Source organism: Macrobrachium rosenbergii, chromosome 14 (assembly GCF_040412425.1).
Source record: "Macrobrachium rosenbergii isolate ZJJX-2024 chromosome 14, ASM4041242v1, whole genome shotgun sequence".
Taxonomy (NCBI): Eukaryota; Metazoa; Arthropoda; class Malacostraca; order Decapoda; family Palaemonidae; genus Macrobrachium; species Macrobrachium rosenbergii.
The window spans coordinates 34,639,884-34,654,883 of NC_089754.1; the positions used below are offsets into that span (position 1 = coordinate 34,639,884).

The 15,000-nt window shown below is 36.8% G+C and overlaps 1 protein-coding gene across 1 annotated transcript in view; it reads right to left on the reverse strand.

Moving 5' to 3' along the window:
• Positions 1-868: 868 nt before the first annotated feature.
• Positions 869-15,000, reverse strand: part of LOC136845919 (protein tipE-like) — a 114,474-nt gene continuing 100,342 nt past the window's right edge. The window contains exon 2 of the mRNA XM_067116409.1: positions 869-3,156. Coding sequence (XP_066972510.1) covers positions 3,030-3,156 — 127 coding nt within the window. The 3' untranslated portion in view covers positions 869-3,029. The remainder of the gene's footprint in view (positions 3,157-15,000) is intronic.

The following is a 15,000-nucleotide window of genomic DNA, read 5'->3' on the forward strand; positions in this document are numbered from 1 at the left end:
AGAGAGAGAGAGAGAGAGAGAGAGAGAGAGAGAGAGAGAGAGAGAGAGAGAGAATTTTTATGTTGACCAAGCAGTAAATTGTTTCCAACATCGCCACCTGTCACACACTAACATATTTTTTCTACACTGTAGCATTGTCACTATTGACACTGGACTGGCCTGAGAGAGAGAGAGAGAGAGAGAGAGAGAGAGAGAGAGAGAGAGAGAGAGATTCTCATGGAGTATGTTGAAGTCGGCGTAATGTCTGTATGCGTGTGTGGCATTGGATATGTTTGCGGGCGACCTGAGAGAGCTACATGTTGCATGATAGAGTGTGGCACCGATCGATCTGTGACGTCACGCCCTGGAAGGGCACTTGTGCCACCGAAACTATACGTTTCTCCAGATGTTGTTGCTCAAGACCCCCTAGCTGGGGGGCAGGTGTCTGTACTCAGTAGCCTTCAAGGATAGGTCAGAAATTCAGGGGGACCTCCTGGGGCACCTAGTGTCTGTGTCTCGATGAGTTCACTGTTTACATTTGCGCATGCGTATATGTATGTATGTATGTATGTATGTATGTATGTATGTATATGTATATGTATATATGTATGTATGTATGTATGTGTATATATATATATGTAAATAAAAGCTATAGTGCGTGTCCTTGCATGAGAAAGTTTTATGTTTATAAATATTATCATTAAATCAGAACGAATTTGTAATCCCTTCCCAAGGCTATGTCATGGAACGTGAAGCAGTGGTCAGTTATACTTTGAGAAAGGATGTATGGAAGAGGAACTTGTAACATATATATATATATATATATATATATATATATATATATATATATATATATATATATATATATATATATATATATATATAACTATTTTTCTATATTTTTCACGGTCATGGTACCTATAATCGATAGTAATTGGCCCGCTTTTAACAAAAGCAAAACATTCAAGATTCTCTTTTTTCACCCAAATTATTCGAATGAAAAGAAAAACTGAACCTCATACAACAAACATAGACACCAGAACTACAACCTGCAACAACACGAGTTGCAAGCACAACCTAACTTTCTTGTACTGTGACAACAACGTGTGAAAACTGCTCGATTCTCTTCGTTACAGAGTAATACTTTTCGATGAACGATATATATATCAGTACATTTCGTTCAAAAAGAAACAATAAAGATACACGGAGTGAAGAAACATGCTTTTCCTGTGTCCTACAATTATTCACTTGTATATCATTAAGATGAAATGATACCGTACTAGTTTGCCTGTGTGTGTGTGTGTGTTTATTTTTTTAATAATGACTTCATATTTACATGAGGTTTTGTGGTATCTATAAAAACATCCTTCTACAGCCTTATCACAACATGATATCACAATGTTAAAGTCGTGCTATTGAATACCTAAGAATAAAAGTAATTTAACAGACGCGTCTTCTTTTTCTTCTTCTTCTTCTTCTCCTCCTTCTTCTTTACAAAGAACTGAACCGGTTATGATGACATTTCTATTCACAGTGGAATCCTAATCTAAGGTACAAGATTTATGGAGGTTAAATAAAAATGTTGTTTCTCTCTCTGATATACAAAGTTACATTTGGCATCTCAAGTGAAGTATAGTAATGATGATAAATGTCGCCCGTCCTTTGCACCAGCCGAGTTTGAAAATAAATCAAATAGATCGAAAATGGTGAGGGGATGAGGTGGGGGGGGGTATTTCCAAAACTGGCCCCCGGGGTGGAGGGGGAAGCGGGGACTGTTCCGAGATTGGTGCCAAGACGCTGCGTAAGAAAGCAATGCACAGGGACGTCTCTTTCTTCCTCCTTGCTATTGATCTCCTCAGGTGGGCATTTTAGTCAAGTACAAACCTTTAAGGATACCGTTTAAGGATACTGGGCAAGTCCCACAGCATTTGCCTTGGCTGCTACAAAGGACAATTAGCGTGAAGATGTATGTGTGTGTGTGTGTGTGTGCGTGCGTGTGTTCACCCCCAGCCAGTTCTCTGACATCCTGAGGAGACACGCACCCATACACAGTTAGCCAGTAGCCATGGCGACACTGGGGTCTCGTACACGCCTTTAACCAAACTCCTTATAAAAAACTTCCCTTTAGAGTCATTCTCACTACGTCTGATGCTCTGTACGTGGCCCGCTTGACCTGACCCTTTCCCCCAGGGGAAAGAGAAGGAAAGTATCCTTGCAAAGGGGTCTTCATTTGCCCCCCCTCGGGTTGTTTATCCAAAGCCTCGGTTGCCTGGACAAAGTGAATCAACGGAGTCAGTCAGCCACGCGTTCTGCAACCACGTAGAAGCCCTCCTCCTCCTCCTCCTCCTCCTCCCCCACCCTCTCCTCTTCCTCCTCCTCCTCACCTCGACCGATCTCGAAGCCTTAACGAACGGCCGTAGAGCCACTTTCCCACCGAGAGAGTGCGTGATGGCTGAAGGCTATGCCCTCTGTACTCTGATCAATGAACACGAAGTGCACTATGGCGATATTTGGCTCACCACCTCCTCTCGCCACCCCAAAAAGTGGGGAGGGAGGGGAGGTTATTACCTTCGATTTCAGAGGGTGCGTGGAACGTGGTAAAGCTTCGGTTACGGAATTTCGACTGGAAGTTTTCTTGACCAGTTAATTATTCATACTGTGGATTCTTTAATCGATGGTGAGCTGGTACTAAGGATAAACCTCTTAAGGAATGGCCAATGTATGGGTTTACTTTCTAACCCCTTTCTCTCTCATAAAATCAGAACTTTCTATGACGTTTCAGAACATGGAACAACGTCCCATTCAATGCAGACACTTTCCTATTTCCCGCCACTGCTCCGGGGGGAACCTCTTACTCTTTTGAAAAATCACCTAGTTACTACTCTCCCACAAATAGACTCTTCAACAACCAAGGACACGAAGGTACGATTCGGCGGGGATCGAGCGTATCTTTTCGATGTCGAACAACCCTCCTCCTTCTTCAGGGGAGAGGAGGAGGAGGACAGGGCTAGGAAGTCTGGTGGACGGGCGTGGGCGTAGGGTGCCGGACCTCAGGTGTGGACCTCGTACCAATCCCTTTGGAACACGGGCTGCCTCGGCTTGTCCTTCTCCTTCCAGGCGGAGACCAGGCTGGTCATGGAGTTGGTGGCGCCGTGGTTGACCACACCTCCCAAATTTCTGGAAGAGAAGATTCGTCGTTACACTTTTGTTATTGTGAAACAAATTAAGGTTAGTATTAAATTAAGCTGTGACTGTAATATGGATATCCCATAAAATCATTAGCATAATAAGAATAATATAAATGTCCTATGTACATAATGAATAAACGTTTCCAAATGTGTTATATACATAAATGTGTGTGTATGATATATATATATATATATATATATATATATATATATATATATATATATATATATATATATATATATATATATATATATATATATATATATATATATATAATTTCCATGTGTATAAACATATGCGCTGAATAATAAAAATGTTGATTCTGTCTAAATAAAAACAAGAATGAAAACACCTTTCCTGTAAAGAATACCTTCAGGAGAACGTAATCACCTTCAGATTCCCTGTTTAATCTTTGTATCTTTGTAATCAAAATTTGTTAGTGTGATATTGGTTAACTGCGAGAATCACACACATATACGTGGATAATCAGCCTGAAAATATGCATAAAATCATATGATATATTTCATGCCCCTTTACATAAGTGCATAAATAAAACAATCGGTGAATGCATGCAGCAATGTAAATAGGACATAACTCATTCATTATTCAGCTTCTCCTCCAACGTTCAGATTCTCCTTCTTATTCTTCTTCTTCTTTTTCAGAGACAAGTTCACCAACCCTTTGTTTGCCTCTGTTCTTCGCAAGGAATTGTTCATGCAAAGAACAAACAACGGCAAACACACAAAACTTGTTTTCCGTTTCGTGACAAGTGACAGGGATCAGGCTAATGGAATTCCTGTAAGGGATTATAGGCTCCAGTTCAAACAGAGTCAGTTTGTAGGACTCAACGAGACACAGAGGAAGTCAGGTGAGTTCCAGAGGTTTCACAATTTCCAGTAGGAAAAGAACAAATTAACCAAATATCCCTCTTCTAGTCCAGGCCTGCAGAAAGGGACAAAAAGGAAAACCAAGGAAGAAAGGATACAAGAGACGGGAAACACCGAGGCTGGAAGACCATTCCAAAGTTTGGTTAGTAGAAGGGAAGGAACAGTTACTGCCTGGCCTTCTGGTGCCTTCATTTTTAAGCTCCAGCATTCTTCCTTTCCCTTACTTTCGCTTGTTTCCTTCGGATCTGGATTAGATAAAGCACTTAAGTTAACCGTCACTTGGTCTTTTGCATTAACAGGAGAAACTTCTTTAATAGAGAATAATTCAATGCGTCAACACAACAGAGATGAATCAAGTCATCAGTGACCACGATAATGATGACAGACAATCACTTACAACTGACCTAAAATAGCAATAACACTCGTATAAAATTACTATATCATCATCATTGCCATCAAGGCAAGGTCAACATCACTAACGATGCACAAACTCGCCTCTGAATGGTTCACTTCACAACCATGAATAAATCTTTACCTGAAACAGTCCACGAGGATATGTGTAATATGTAAGCACGCTATGTATAATATAAAAACACAAGGGTAACATTGCACAAGTACATAGTATGGTATAATGGTGACATTGTAATGCTGGTCGTCAGATGAGAGAAGCCAAACGTCTTGGGTCAGGTCAGTAATTGAACTGACGACGACCAAGAAATGACAAACGTCGCCCTTAACACAAGGCTCTTCAACGCTTTAAGGTAGAAGGAGGGAAGGGAGGACGTTCAGGAATGTGGTGTTGAAAGACTATTCCAAAAAGTAAAAACCCTGCGGAGCAAATATACATACATACATACATATATATATATATATATATATATATATATATATATATATATATATATATATATATATATATATATATATATATATATATATATATATATATATATACACACATCTATATATCTATATAAATACATATATATACGCATCTATATATTTATATAAATATATATATTATATATATATCTTACCATTCTTTGTAAATGTTTATAACGCTAGACATGAGCCTCAGAAACTTCAAAAATATTCTAGCAAGACTTTATAACCCTTTTAGAACACTGAGGCAATATATCACCACTTCATCTTAGTCATTTAGATTATAAACTGCGCCAGAGTTATATAGATGATGCCAAAATAAAGAGAGAGAGAGAGAGAGAGAGAGAGAGAGAGAGAGAGCACGGCCCTTGAAACGGTACAATTGCGTATCTGTTCTGCACCCGGGCTCCTTCAGCCATAATAATTCAATTTAAAGGTTCATAAGTCATTCATGAAGTCAATTCTATTTCTGGCGGTACGTTTCGGGTCCTTAGTTAGATTCTAAACGTGATTTATATTCATAACGGTTCCGTCTCTAAGTTTTTTTTTTTTTAAGTCAGTCTTCCATCTGGGGTCTCCAAGGTCTCGCGAGGGAAAGTTATCAACTAATATCCTAATAAATGAAATAAAGATAAAGCATACTTATAAATAGACGCAAATAAGTAAATAGGCAAATTAAAGTTACAATAAATTGAAAGTTACGCACCAGTTAGTAAATATATACATGAAATAAAGTTGTAGTGAAAATGAAAAAATATATTAAGAAATTATTAAACACGTGTAAAAAAGATTGTAAATCTGAATTTAACATTTATACGTAAATACACAAAGATACGTGAGTAATCTGAAACGCACATAGTACGTTACCGTGATTGATTTGTAAAGGGTAAATATGCAAAATAAAGTTACTGTGAATTTAACCAATTCAAACGAATTTGTACATAAGTGAAACAAGGTTACAGTGAATAGAAAATGCACACAAATACCTAGGTATTAGAATAACTTATGGTAAAATATGTACAAATTAGTAAATACCTGAAATAAAGTTCCCTTGTTTAAAAAAAATGCACAGAAATACGTATACACAGAAAATAAAGTTACTGAGAACCTGAATAAACAATTGTCCCAGTGGAAAGGGTCCCAGACACAATAAGTGAAGATCAGTAGTTCTCTCTCTCTCTCTCTCTCTCTTTCTCTTGCATTAAGAGACGACATAAAAAGGTCGGTGGAAAGAGCAACGGACTGTTGAAGGAAATGCATATTTAAAATCTAATGGATAACTGAAGAAGGTCAAGAGTACAGAGAGAGAGAGAGAGAGAGAGAGAGAGAGAGAGAGAGAGAGAGAGAGAGAGAGAGAGGCAAATAAGGTTTATGACGATCAATAGCGAAGTGACAGCAATCAGAGAATGATTGAAGAAATACATTGATATGTACCAGGTATCAGCTAATAGGAAATTACTAAGTCACTTTGTTTGTTTTCCTTTTGCTTGTTTGTCTCTCTTCTCTCTCTCTCTCTCTCTCTCTCTCTCTCTCTCTCTCTCTCTCTCTCTCTCTCTCTCTCACACACAAATAAAAAGTGAGGTTAGGTAGATAAATTACCTTCTATCTTCTGTGGTTCACTTTACATATTGCTAAGGAGAAAAACTATGATATCAATTTAGTGATGCTTTAGCATATATACATATAGATATATATTATACACACACACACACACACACACATATATATATATATATATATATATATATATATATATATTGGCCAGGAAGAAAATAGCTTGGGTAAAAATTATTTGACACATCAAGTTGATTGATAATCAACTCAAGACTGACTTATCGCATTCCCTTCATATAATATTACGCCAATGACATACTTGCTAACACACACACACACACACACACTCACACACATACACAAACACACACACAATTAACTTTTGCGTACACACACACGCGCGCGACCCACGTGAACTTCAACATTAACCAATAACAGCTGATCTTTGTTACATTTCACTTTAACATTCACAATACGTCAATTCTTTCATTTCTTTGCGGCGAAAGACCATACGGCTCAAAGAGAATCAATTGCAGTTAAAAGATTTTTTCTACAAAGTCCTATGAAGGCTATTCATTTGACATTTATTATATTTGAGAAATCCCTGATGAAATAATGATAAGTTTCGGTTCGCTTAATCATTTGGAATTCATAATTTTTCTTCAGTTCTTTCTGGCATTCTCATCTTTCCTCTGTAATTCCAAAGTTCAATAATAAAGTTTGTATTGCAGCGACCGACCTTGATAATGCCCTTCCACGTCAGTTATCGTAAGAAAGCAATAACCTCTGGTATAAAAAATTCACAAGCAAAATGCCAATTATTGACACATACCAGACCGTAAAAAGATCAATATAATTATCAGTCCTGGATAATTTATGGATCAGTTGCAATTAGGTCCTACTTACTAAAAACGCCTTTGTCAAGTGTAATTGCTGACCTGTTTGACGTCATGGTAATTTAGCAATGGAGTTCTTTTTGATGTAATCCATTTGCACGCGTTACTGTCAGGCTAAAAAAAACTTCGTTATTGCTTGCCGCTTGTAGAACTAGACTTGATTATCGAAGAATATGTAACTGGAGAGCTGGGGTTCTATTTTATTGATGTATTTTCATTAAGAATCCGTCCTACTAATATGGAGTGGCTCTAGAGAAAAGCAAAACACGTTCGTATCAATTACGTATGAGGAAAATGCGTAAAAACGTCCACAACATCTACTCCCGACTCTTAATATATTTTTAGAGAACTCCTGCGACTCTTAATATGATTGGCTCTCTTTTTTCCAACTAAGAAGGTTCGACCTCTGCATCCTTCACTGAATTCATCTTTTTCAGCAACCACTGTTCCCTCCTCTACAAACCATAAAAAAAAAAACAAATTGACCTCCAGTTACCTAAACTAACCCCCTTTGTATTCAGCATTCTTCACACAGTCATTTATATTCCCCATTCTGTATACTAAAAGAAAAATTCATCTAAACAGATTTACCTTCCATCTTTCATTTGCATTCAACAAATACTACTTTCATATATTCTAATTTCACTTCTTTCTTATCAAATCAGAGCACATTTCCACGAGATTCTGTCCATTTTCATTCACTTCAGGCAATTCATACCTACCAATTACATATTCTTATTCTCTGGCATCTACATTTTTTTTGCGCTAGCAACGTCCTAAAAGACAAGGTATGAAGCGGAAGGTTTTATGTATAAACGTGTATACGTATATGTACCTTATATACAGTGCATATATATATATATATATATATATATATATATATATATATATATATATATATATATATATATATATATATAACTATATGTACGTTTTATGTATACATTTTATATATATACAAATATATGCATAAATATGTACATATATAACACACACACACACACACACACACACACACACACATATATATATATATATATATATATATATATATATATATAGAGAGAGAGAGAGAGAGAGAGAGAGAGAGAGAGAGAGAGAGAGAGAGAGAGAGAGAGATGCATCATGATCCCATAAATGTACTATTCATCCAGTTTTTCCTGTTTTATTTATTTATTTATTTTTATGCTCAAGTGTTTAATCGTTTGGCTGCTGCGTGGACTGACCACAATACGTGTCAGCATGGCGGCTCAGTTGCCATTGTGAATGGATACAAAACAAAGTAACTACGAGTTCCGTGTTCGAACTTACAAGTCTCTTCAACAGAGAGAGAGAGAGAGAGAGAGAGAGAGAGAGAGAGAGAGAGAGAGAGAGAGAGAGAGAGAGACACCACGTCGGTGGCACACTCGAAACTTTCATTTATCGCTGTGTCCCATTTTTCAACCTTTTGTCAATTTTATCGTCGATGTTTTAGAGTGTATTGAGCGTAATTGCAAGGCTTCGTCTCTTTGATGGCCGTTCTCAATGGCGCAGATATGTTATGATTAATTATCAGCAATAACTTTTATTGTTATTGGTTTATAGGTTTGGACTCCCGAGGGTGTTTTTCTTCTTGGTATTTTGGCTTCAGAGCCAAAGTATCATTAAATCTTTTTCAGCACGTCTCATTATTATTATTATTATTATTATTATTATTATTATTATTATTATTATTATTATTCAGAGGACGAGCCCTATTCATATGGCACAAGCCCACGGGGGACACTGACTTGAAGTTCAAGCTTCCAAAGAGTAAGGTGTTCATATGCAAGAAGCAACAGAAGGGAATAGGAAATACTGGAAGAAGGGGTCAATTATTGGAGGAGAAAAATAAGTAAATGAAAATAAATAAATAAATAATAATATAAGTGAATTATAAAATACAAGGAGTACCATAATACAAATACAATATTTTGGAATCATATTTATGCTTAATGACCCCTACCCTCTCCCTACTGATATGCAATTAAAAAACACAGCTAATCCCTGCAACCTGGCGTCGCAGCCATAATGGTCGCAGCGCCGCAGAGCCGAAATTCTCTCGCAACCCAGTTTAGCCAAGCAGTCGAATCACTGAAAAGCCGCAAATTGGGGTTAATGTCCACAGCTCAGTAGCGGCGACACGACCCGCAATTTCCATTTCCGCAAACCGATAGTTTACAATCACCGTGCGCATTCTTGCACGCGCGCGCGCGCGAACCAGAATCGGTGGAATCGGTCCGCGCGTCGCTGGAAAGATCTGGTTAGCACTAACCCACTGTAGGTAACAACTCCAGCTGCTGACACTTTCTTTCTTCAGGAGCTTGAAAACCGCTGCTTATCGATTTCTCGTTAGTGGAACATGGTCTCAAATTCATAGCAGCGGGTCTGTTCCTGCTACTACTGCTCACAGTTGCTATTGAAATAGCGTGGACTCACTCCCTGTGGTAAATAATGCAATAACCCTCCAGTCTCATATCCTCGGCTAGTTACCGCTCCACCTTACTTAGCAAGACAAACAAAGCCTTATGAGGTCATACCTGGACTACAGCTGAATGACTCACGTAGAAAAACACTCTATGAAAGAGTCACATTCATGAAATATGCAACCGAACCAAGCCACGCAACTTCAAAATGTTTAAATATGCAAAGAATTTAGATAACAGACAGTTAATTACGTGGGCCGGAGCGCTCCTGCGGGGAAGGAGAGGGGAAGCTATTGCGTAGATGCGTGATTGCAGGTGTTGGAAACTAAAGATATATATATATATATATATATATATATATATACATATATATATATATATATATATATATATATATATATATATATATATATATATATATATATATATATATAATGTATGTAATTCATTGAAATTCTTTGCAGAGTCTATCTTTTCATTTAGACTTTGAATCATTCTATACTTTTTATTTTCTCCTCAAGTAAGCTTCCTAGGAATAAAGAAAGATTATTCACGTTAGCTTCCATTTACTTCTTGTAGTCGAAAACGGGCCCAAACAATATATACAGTATATCTATATATTATGTATATATATTATACACACACACACACACACACATATATACAGTGTAAAAACAGTAAGCTACTCTTGCAACCCAGCGCGCTGGTGGTCACGTTGATATGACAACGAGGAAACTATTCTTTCACGGGACCCGAGGTTCATATTCCATTATGAGGGCTCACGAGATACATTTCTGGGAGATTTTCTTTATTGCAGTTTCATGAGGAAACTTTTCTTTCCCTTTTCATAATTTGATTAGCTGTTTCATTTCTGCAAAAAGGAAGTAAAGTTTTGATGCTAGAAATTGCATTTGATTCTCTATATGAGAAGAGATATAAAACTGATATAAATAACGTGTACTGATGCATCAGAGGAAGAAGTTGTTCTTGAAATCAATGTAAGAAAACGAATTTTATTAAGACAGAGATTCTTGAAAAGGTAACTATATAATAGATATATTAATATATATAACTCGAGGTTCCTTGAAACATACTCAGAAAGGAAACTAGGATTTCTAGATAAGAAGCTTGGATTTCTGTAAAACAAATTGGAATTCCTGGAAAAGAAACTAGAATTTATAGCTAAGACACTATGATTTTGGAAAAACTAGGATTTATGGATAAGAAACAATGGTTCCTGGAAAAGAAACTATGATTTTGGGGAAAAAACTAAGATTTATAGAAAAGAAACTTGAATTTCTGGGAAAAAATACGATTTCTGAGAAAACTAGATTTTCTAGGTAAGAAACTTGGGTTCCTGGAAAAAACTACGAATTCTAGTTAAGAAACTAAAATATCTGGAAAAGAAACAAAGATCTCTGGAATCGAAACCAGGGCTTGTGGATTATAAACTGAAACTCCTTAAAAAAAATGTTTGACCTACCCCAATGAGTTACAATGGGTAGAATGCCCCTCGCGTGAATATTAATCGTAAACGCTTTTGTCAAATGCGCTTTGAATGAACACTAAGGTTACAAGCTAAGAAGGTCGAATGGCCCAATTCTATTTTATCATAACTATAAACAGATTTACGAAAACAAAAGGAAATGAATAATTTCTATCTGGTTATTCACCAGAGATTATACTAAAATAGGAATAATAGATAACAGAAATGCTTTTTGTAGTAATAATATATTCACTGATACTGATATTTCTACTAATATTATTACTACTGCAAAAATCGTTATTGATGATACCAAAACTCAGTCTGGGTAAAATTGATGATGATGATGTATGTATGTATTTGTGTGTGTTTGTATAAATGTATACACACACATTTATATATATATATATATATATATATATATATATATATATATATATATATACACATACATATATGCTCAAAAATCACAGTAGATCCACGTGACTTCAGTGTATAAACGAATCCCACAGGAAAATGACAGGCAGAAGTTCAGTACCAAGCGCTTTCACGTTTATTAACGCATCGTCTGGGCACAAATGAGACACAGATAAAAGGAAGGTTACAAAGTAAACAAAAAGAACAAGAATACCAGATGGTCAATTGTCAAAGGGTAATAAACAGAAAGAAAATCTAGGATAATCCGGGATCAATTAGTCACAAACTAAAACACAGGCCTAACTGCGAGAGATACGAAAGTTTAGCCATACAAAATCCAAAAACATGAATAAAATTGAATACCAGATGGTGACTTGCCAAGGGGTAATAAACAAAAGGTTAACCCAGGAAAATCTGGAATCACGCGGTCACATACTAGAACCAAATACTTGTAAAAAAATGTGATAAAATATATTATGGACGAACTGGAAAATCACTTTCACAACGAATCAAACAATACCAATATTCTGTGAAAACTGGCCAAATATCGAATGCATTATTCGTACATATGAGAGATTCAGATCATCCCATTAACTGAAGTGAAGCAAGATCTTTAGTCCCGTGCAACGACACAATAAAAGGAATATCATCGAATTTTGTTTTATCAAGTCAAGTAATGAAAGTGTTCTAAATTTAAGTCTTGGTTTGTTTAAACTTGATGCCTTCATAATTAAAAAAAGTTGTTGATAAATATAAGCAAAATTAGTATTCAGTTTTATATAGGTTTCTGCAATTTGAATAGGTAAGATTCCACATCTCTTATGTTAAGTATTTGGTTCTATTTATAGTTTGTGACCGCGTGATCCCGGATTTTCCTGGATTACCCTTTTGTTTATTACCCCTTGGCAATTAACCATCTGGTATTCAATTTTATTCATGTTTTTGGATTTTGTATGGCTGAACTTTCGTATCTCTTGTAGTTAGGCCTATGTTTTAGTTTGTGACTACTTGATCCCGGATTATCCTGGATTATCTTTCTGTTTATTACCCTTTGACAATTGACCATCTGGTATTCTTGTTCTTTTTGTTCACTTTGTAACCTTTTCATCTGTGTCTCATCTGTGCCCAGACGATGCGTTAATAAGCGTGAAAGCGCTTGGTACTGACCTTCTGCCTGTCATTTTCTTATATATATATATATATATATATATATATATATATATATATATATATATATATATATATATATATATATATATATATACTGTATATATATATATGTATATATACTGTACATATATAGTATATGTGTGAGTGTGCATGTGTGTGTGTATTTATTTAGAAGTAAACTGTCACGTAGTTACCAGACCACTGGGCTGATTAACAGCTCTCCTAGGGCTGGCCCGAAGGATTAGATTTATTTTACGTGGCTAAGAACCAACTGGTTACAGAGCAACGGCACCTACAGCTTATTGTGGAATCCGAACCACATTATATCGAGAAATGAATTTCTATCACCAGAAATAAATTCCTCTGATTCTTCATTGGCCGGCCGGAGACGCGAACTCGGGCCTAGCAGAGTGCTAGCCGACAATTCTACCGATTCGTCCAACGAGGAACTACCACTAGGTGATAATATCTGTGATGACTTTAATGACGATAAGGTTGTGATGACAGTAGCAAAGGCACCACAGACCACCTTGTTATAGTGAAAGTGGCCTGGCAACAAATAATTAAATAAATAAATACAATCTCTCTCTCTCTCTCTCTCTCTCTCTCTCTCTCTCTCTCTCTCTCTCTCTCTCTCTCTCATCCGTTCCTGAAACCACGAACGCCACGACCCTTCTCTCTAGACTTTCCTAAGACCCTCAAGAAAGGCCATCGAAAGTCTTGACGCTTCTCGAACTGGACTTCCTCGTTTGCCGAGTTCCTGATCTCTTCTTTTCTCTTCATCTATCATCCCACGGCAGCATTCTCCGTCTGTTTGCTCTTCTCCTGCACGGACAGACAGACAGACAGACAGACAGGCAGACAGAAAGCAGCAGGAAGAGGGTTCTGGAGGGAGGAAGATAACCGCGAGACAATTCCAATTGCAAATGTTCCTTCTGTCCTCCTTTTCCATTTTAATCTTCTTCTTCTTCAAGGTCCCGGGACGTTTGTGGTTGCGGGCGACCGCCACTTTATATGACGTCAGGTTTGATCACGTTTTCTCTCACCCAGTCACTCTCCTTATTCCTTTAATGTGTTTCTCCCTCTTTCAGTCTTCTCTTCCCCTTGATTTCAGTGATTAGAATTCAATAAAAAAAACAACGCTCACTCTGATTATAGCATGTGCCAACGAATTTCAAAGAATCTAAAACTATACAGGATAAGCTCAGGAGATCTTTTCGGTCTGTAATACCTGAAAGAATCCTCATTTTACATTATCCATTACTATAACAAAGAATACGCTTCTTGTTTCATTAAAACTCACACTGAAAACAGGAAAATCACGGTAGGCCTCAAACCATATTACTGAAAGAACTTTTTGTGTACAACAGCCTACAATAATTTGGTAAGAAATCATGGTATATATGATGCTATATCATTTGGAAGTATCCCTGAGGTTATGTAGGACACATCCAGACATGGATAAGGACCCCCTAAATTTGCAATATGAAAAAAATGTCAGTGTCTAGTGTTAGGATACGTTATCCATTAAAATTCGTAAGCCATCGACATGATGGAAATCTTGTTTCACAACTTACTACACTGCTATGACGAGTTCACTGTTTAATGGACAAAGAAATGAAAATTCTTAACCTATTTGTGCAAGTCATCGACACAGGAAACGATAGAAACACTATAATAAAAAAAGAATGACTGAATAAAGGGCTAACCAACTGACTCTTTCGGCGTCAGAACATAACTCAGCGCGTATTCATATTAATCGTACGCCTTGCTAAGTCAGTTTTACGTCGCATGAATTTATTAGTCTGTACCATTATAACTAATCGCCCGTCATACCATAATATATCATTCCGATGGCACCCATAGATCGCAATCTTATTGCGATCAGTAGTCCGTCCCTCATCATAATAAGTTATGAGTAATTGATCATAATAATAAGTTATGGTAAATTGATCCTCCATACAACAGATGGCGCTAAATTCGTTCCTTACTGGACTGGGAACATGAGTAATAGCAATGTCCACCTTGCCGTGAAATCGTTGATAGTATGAAGAATCACTATACCATATGCCTTTAAAATTATGTAATTCTTTTGATGA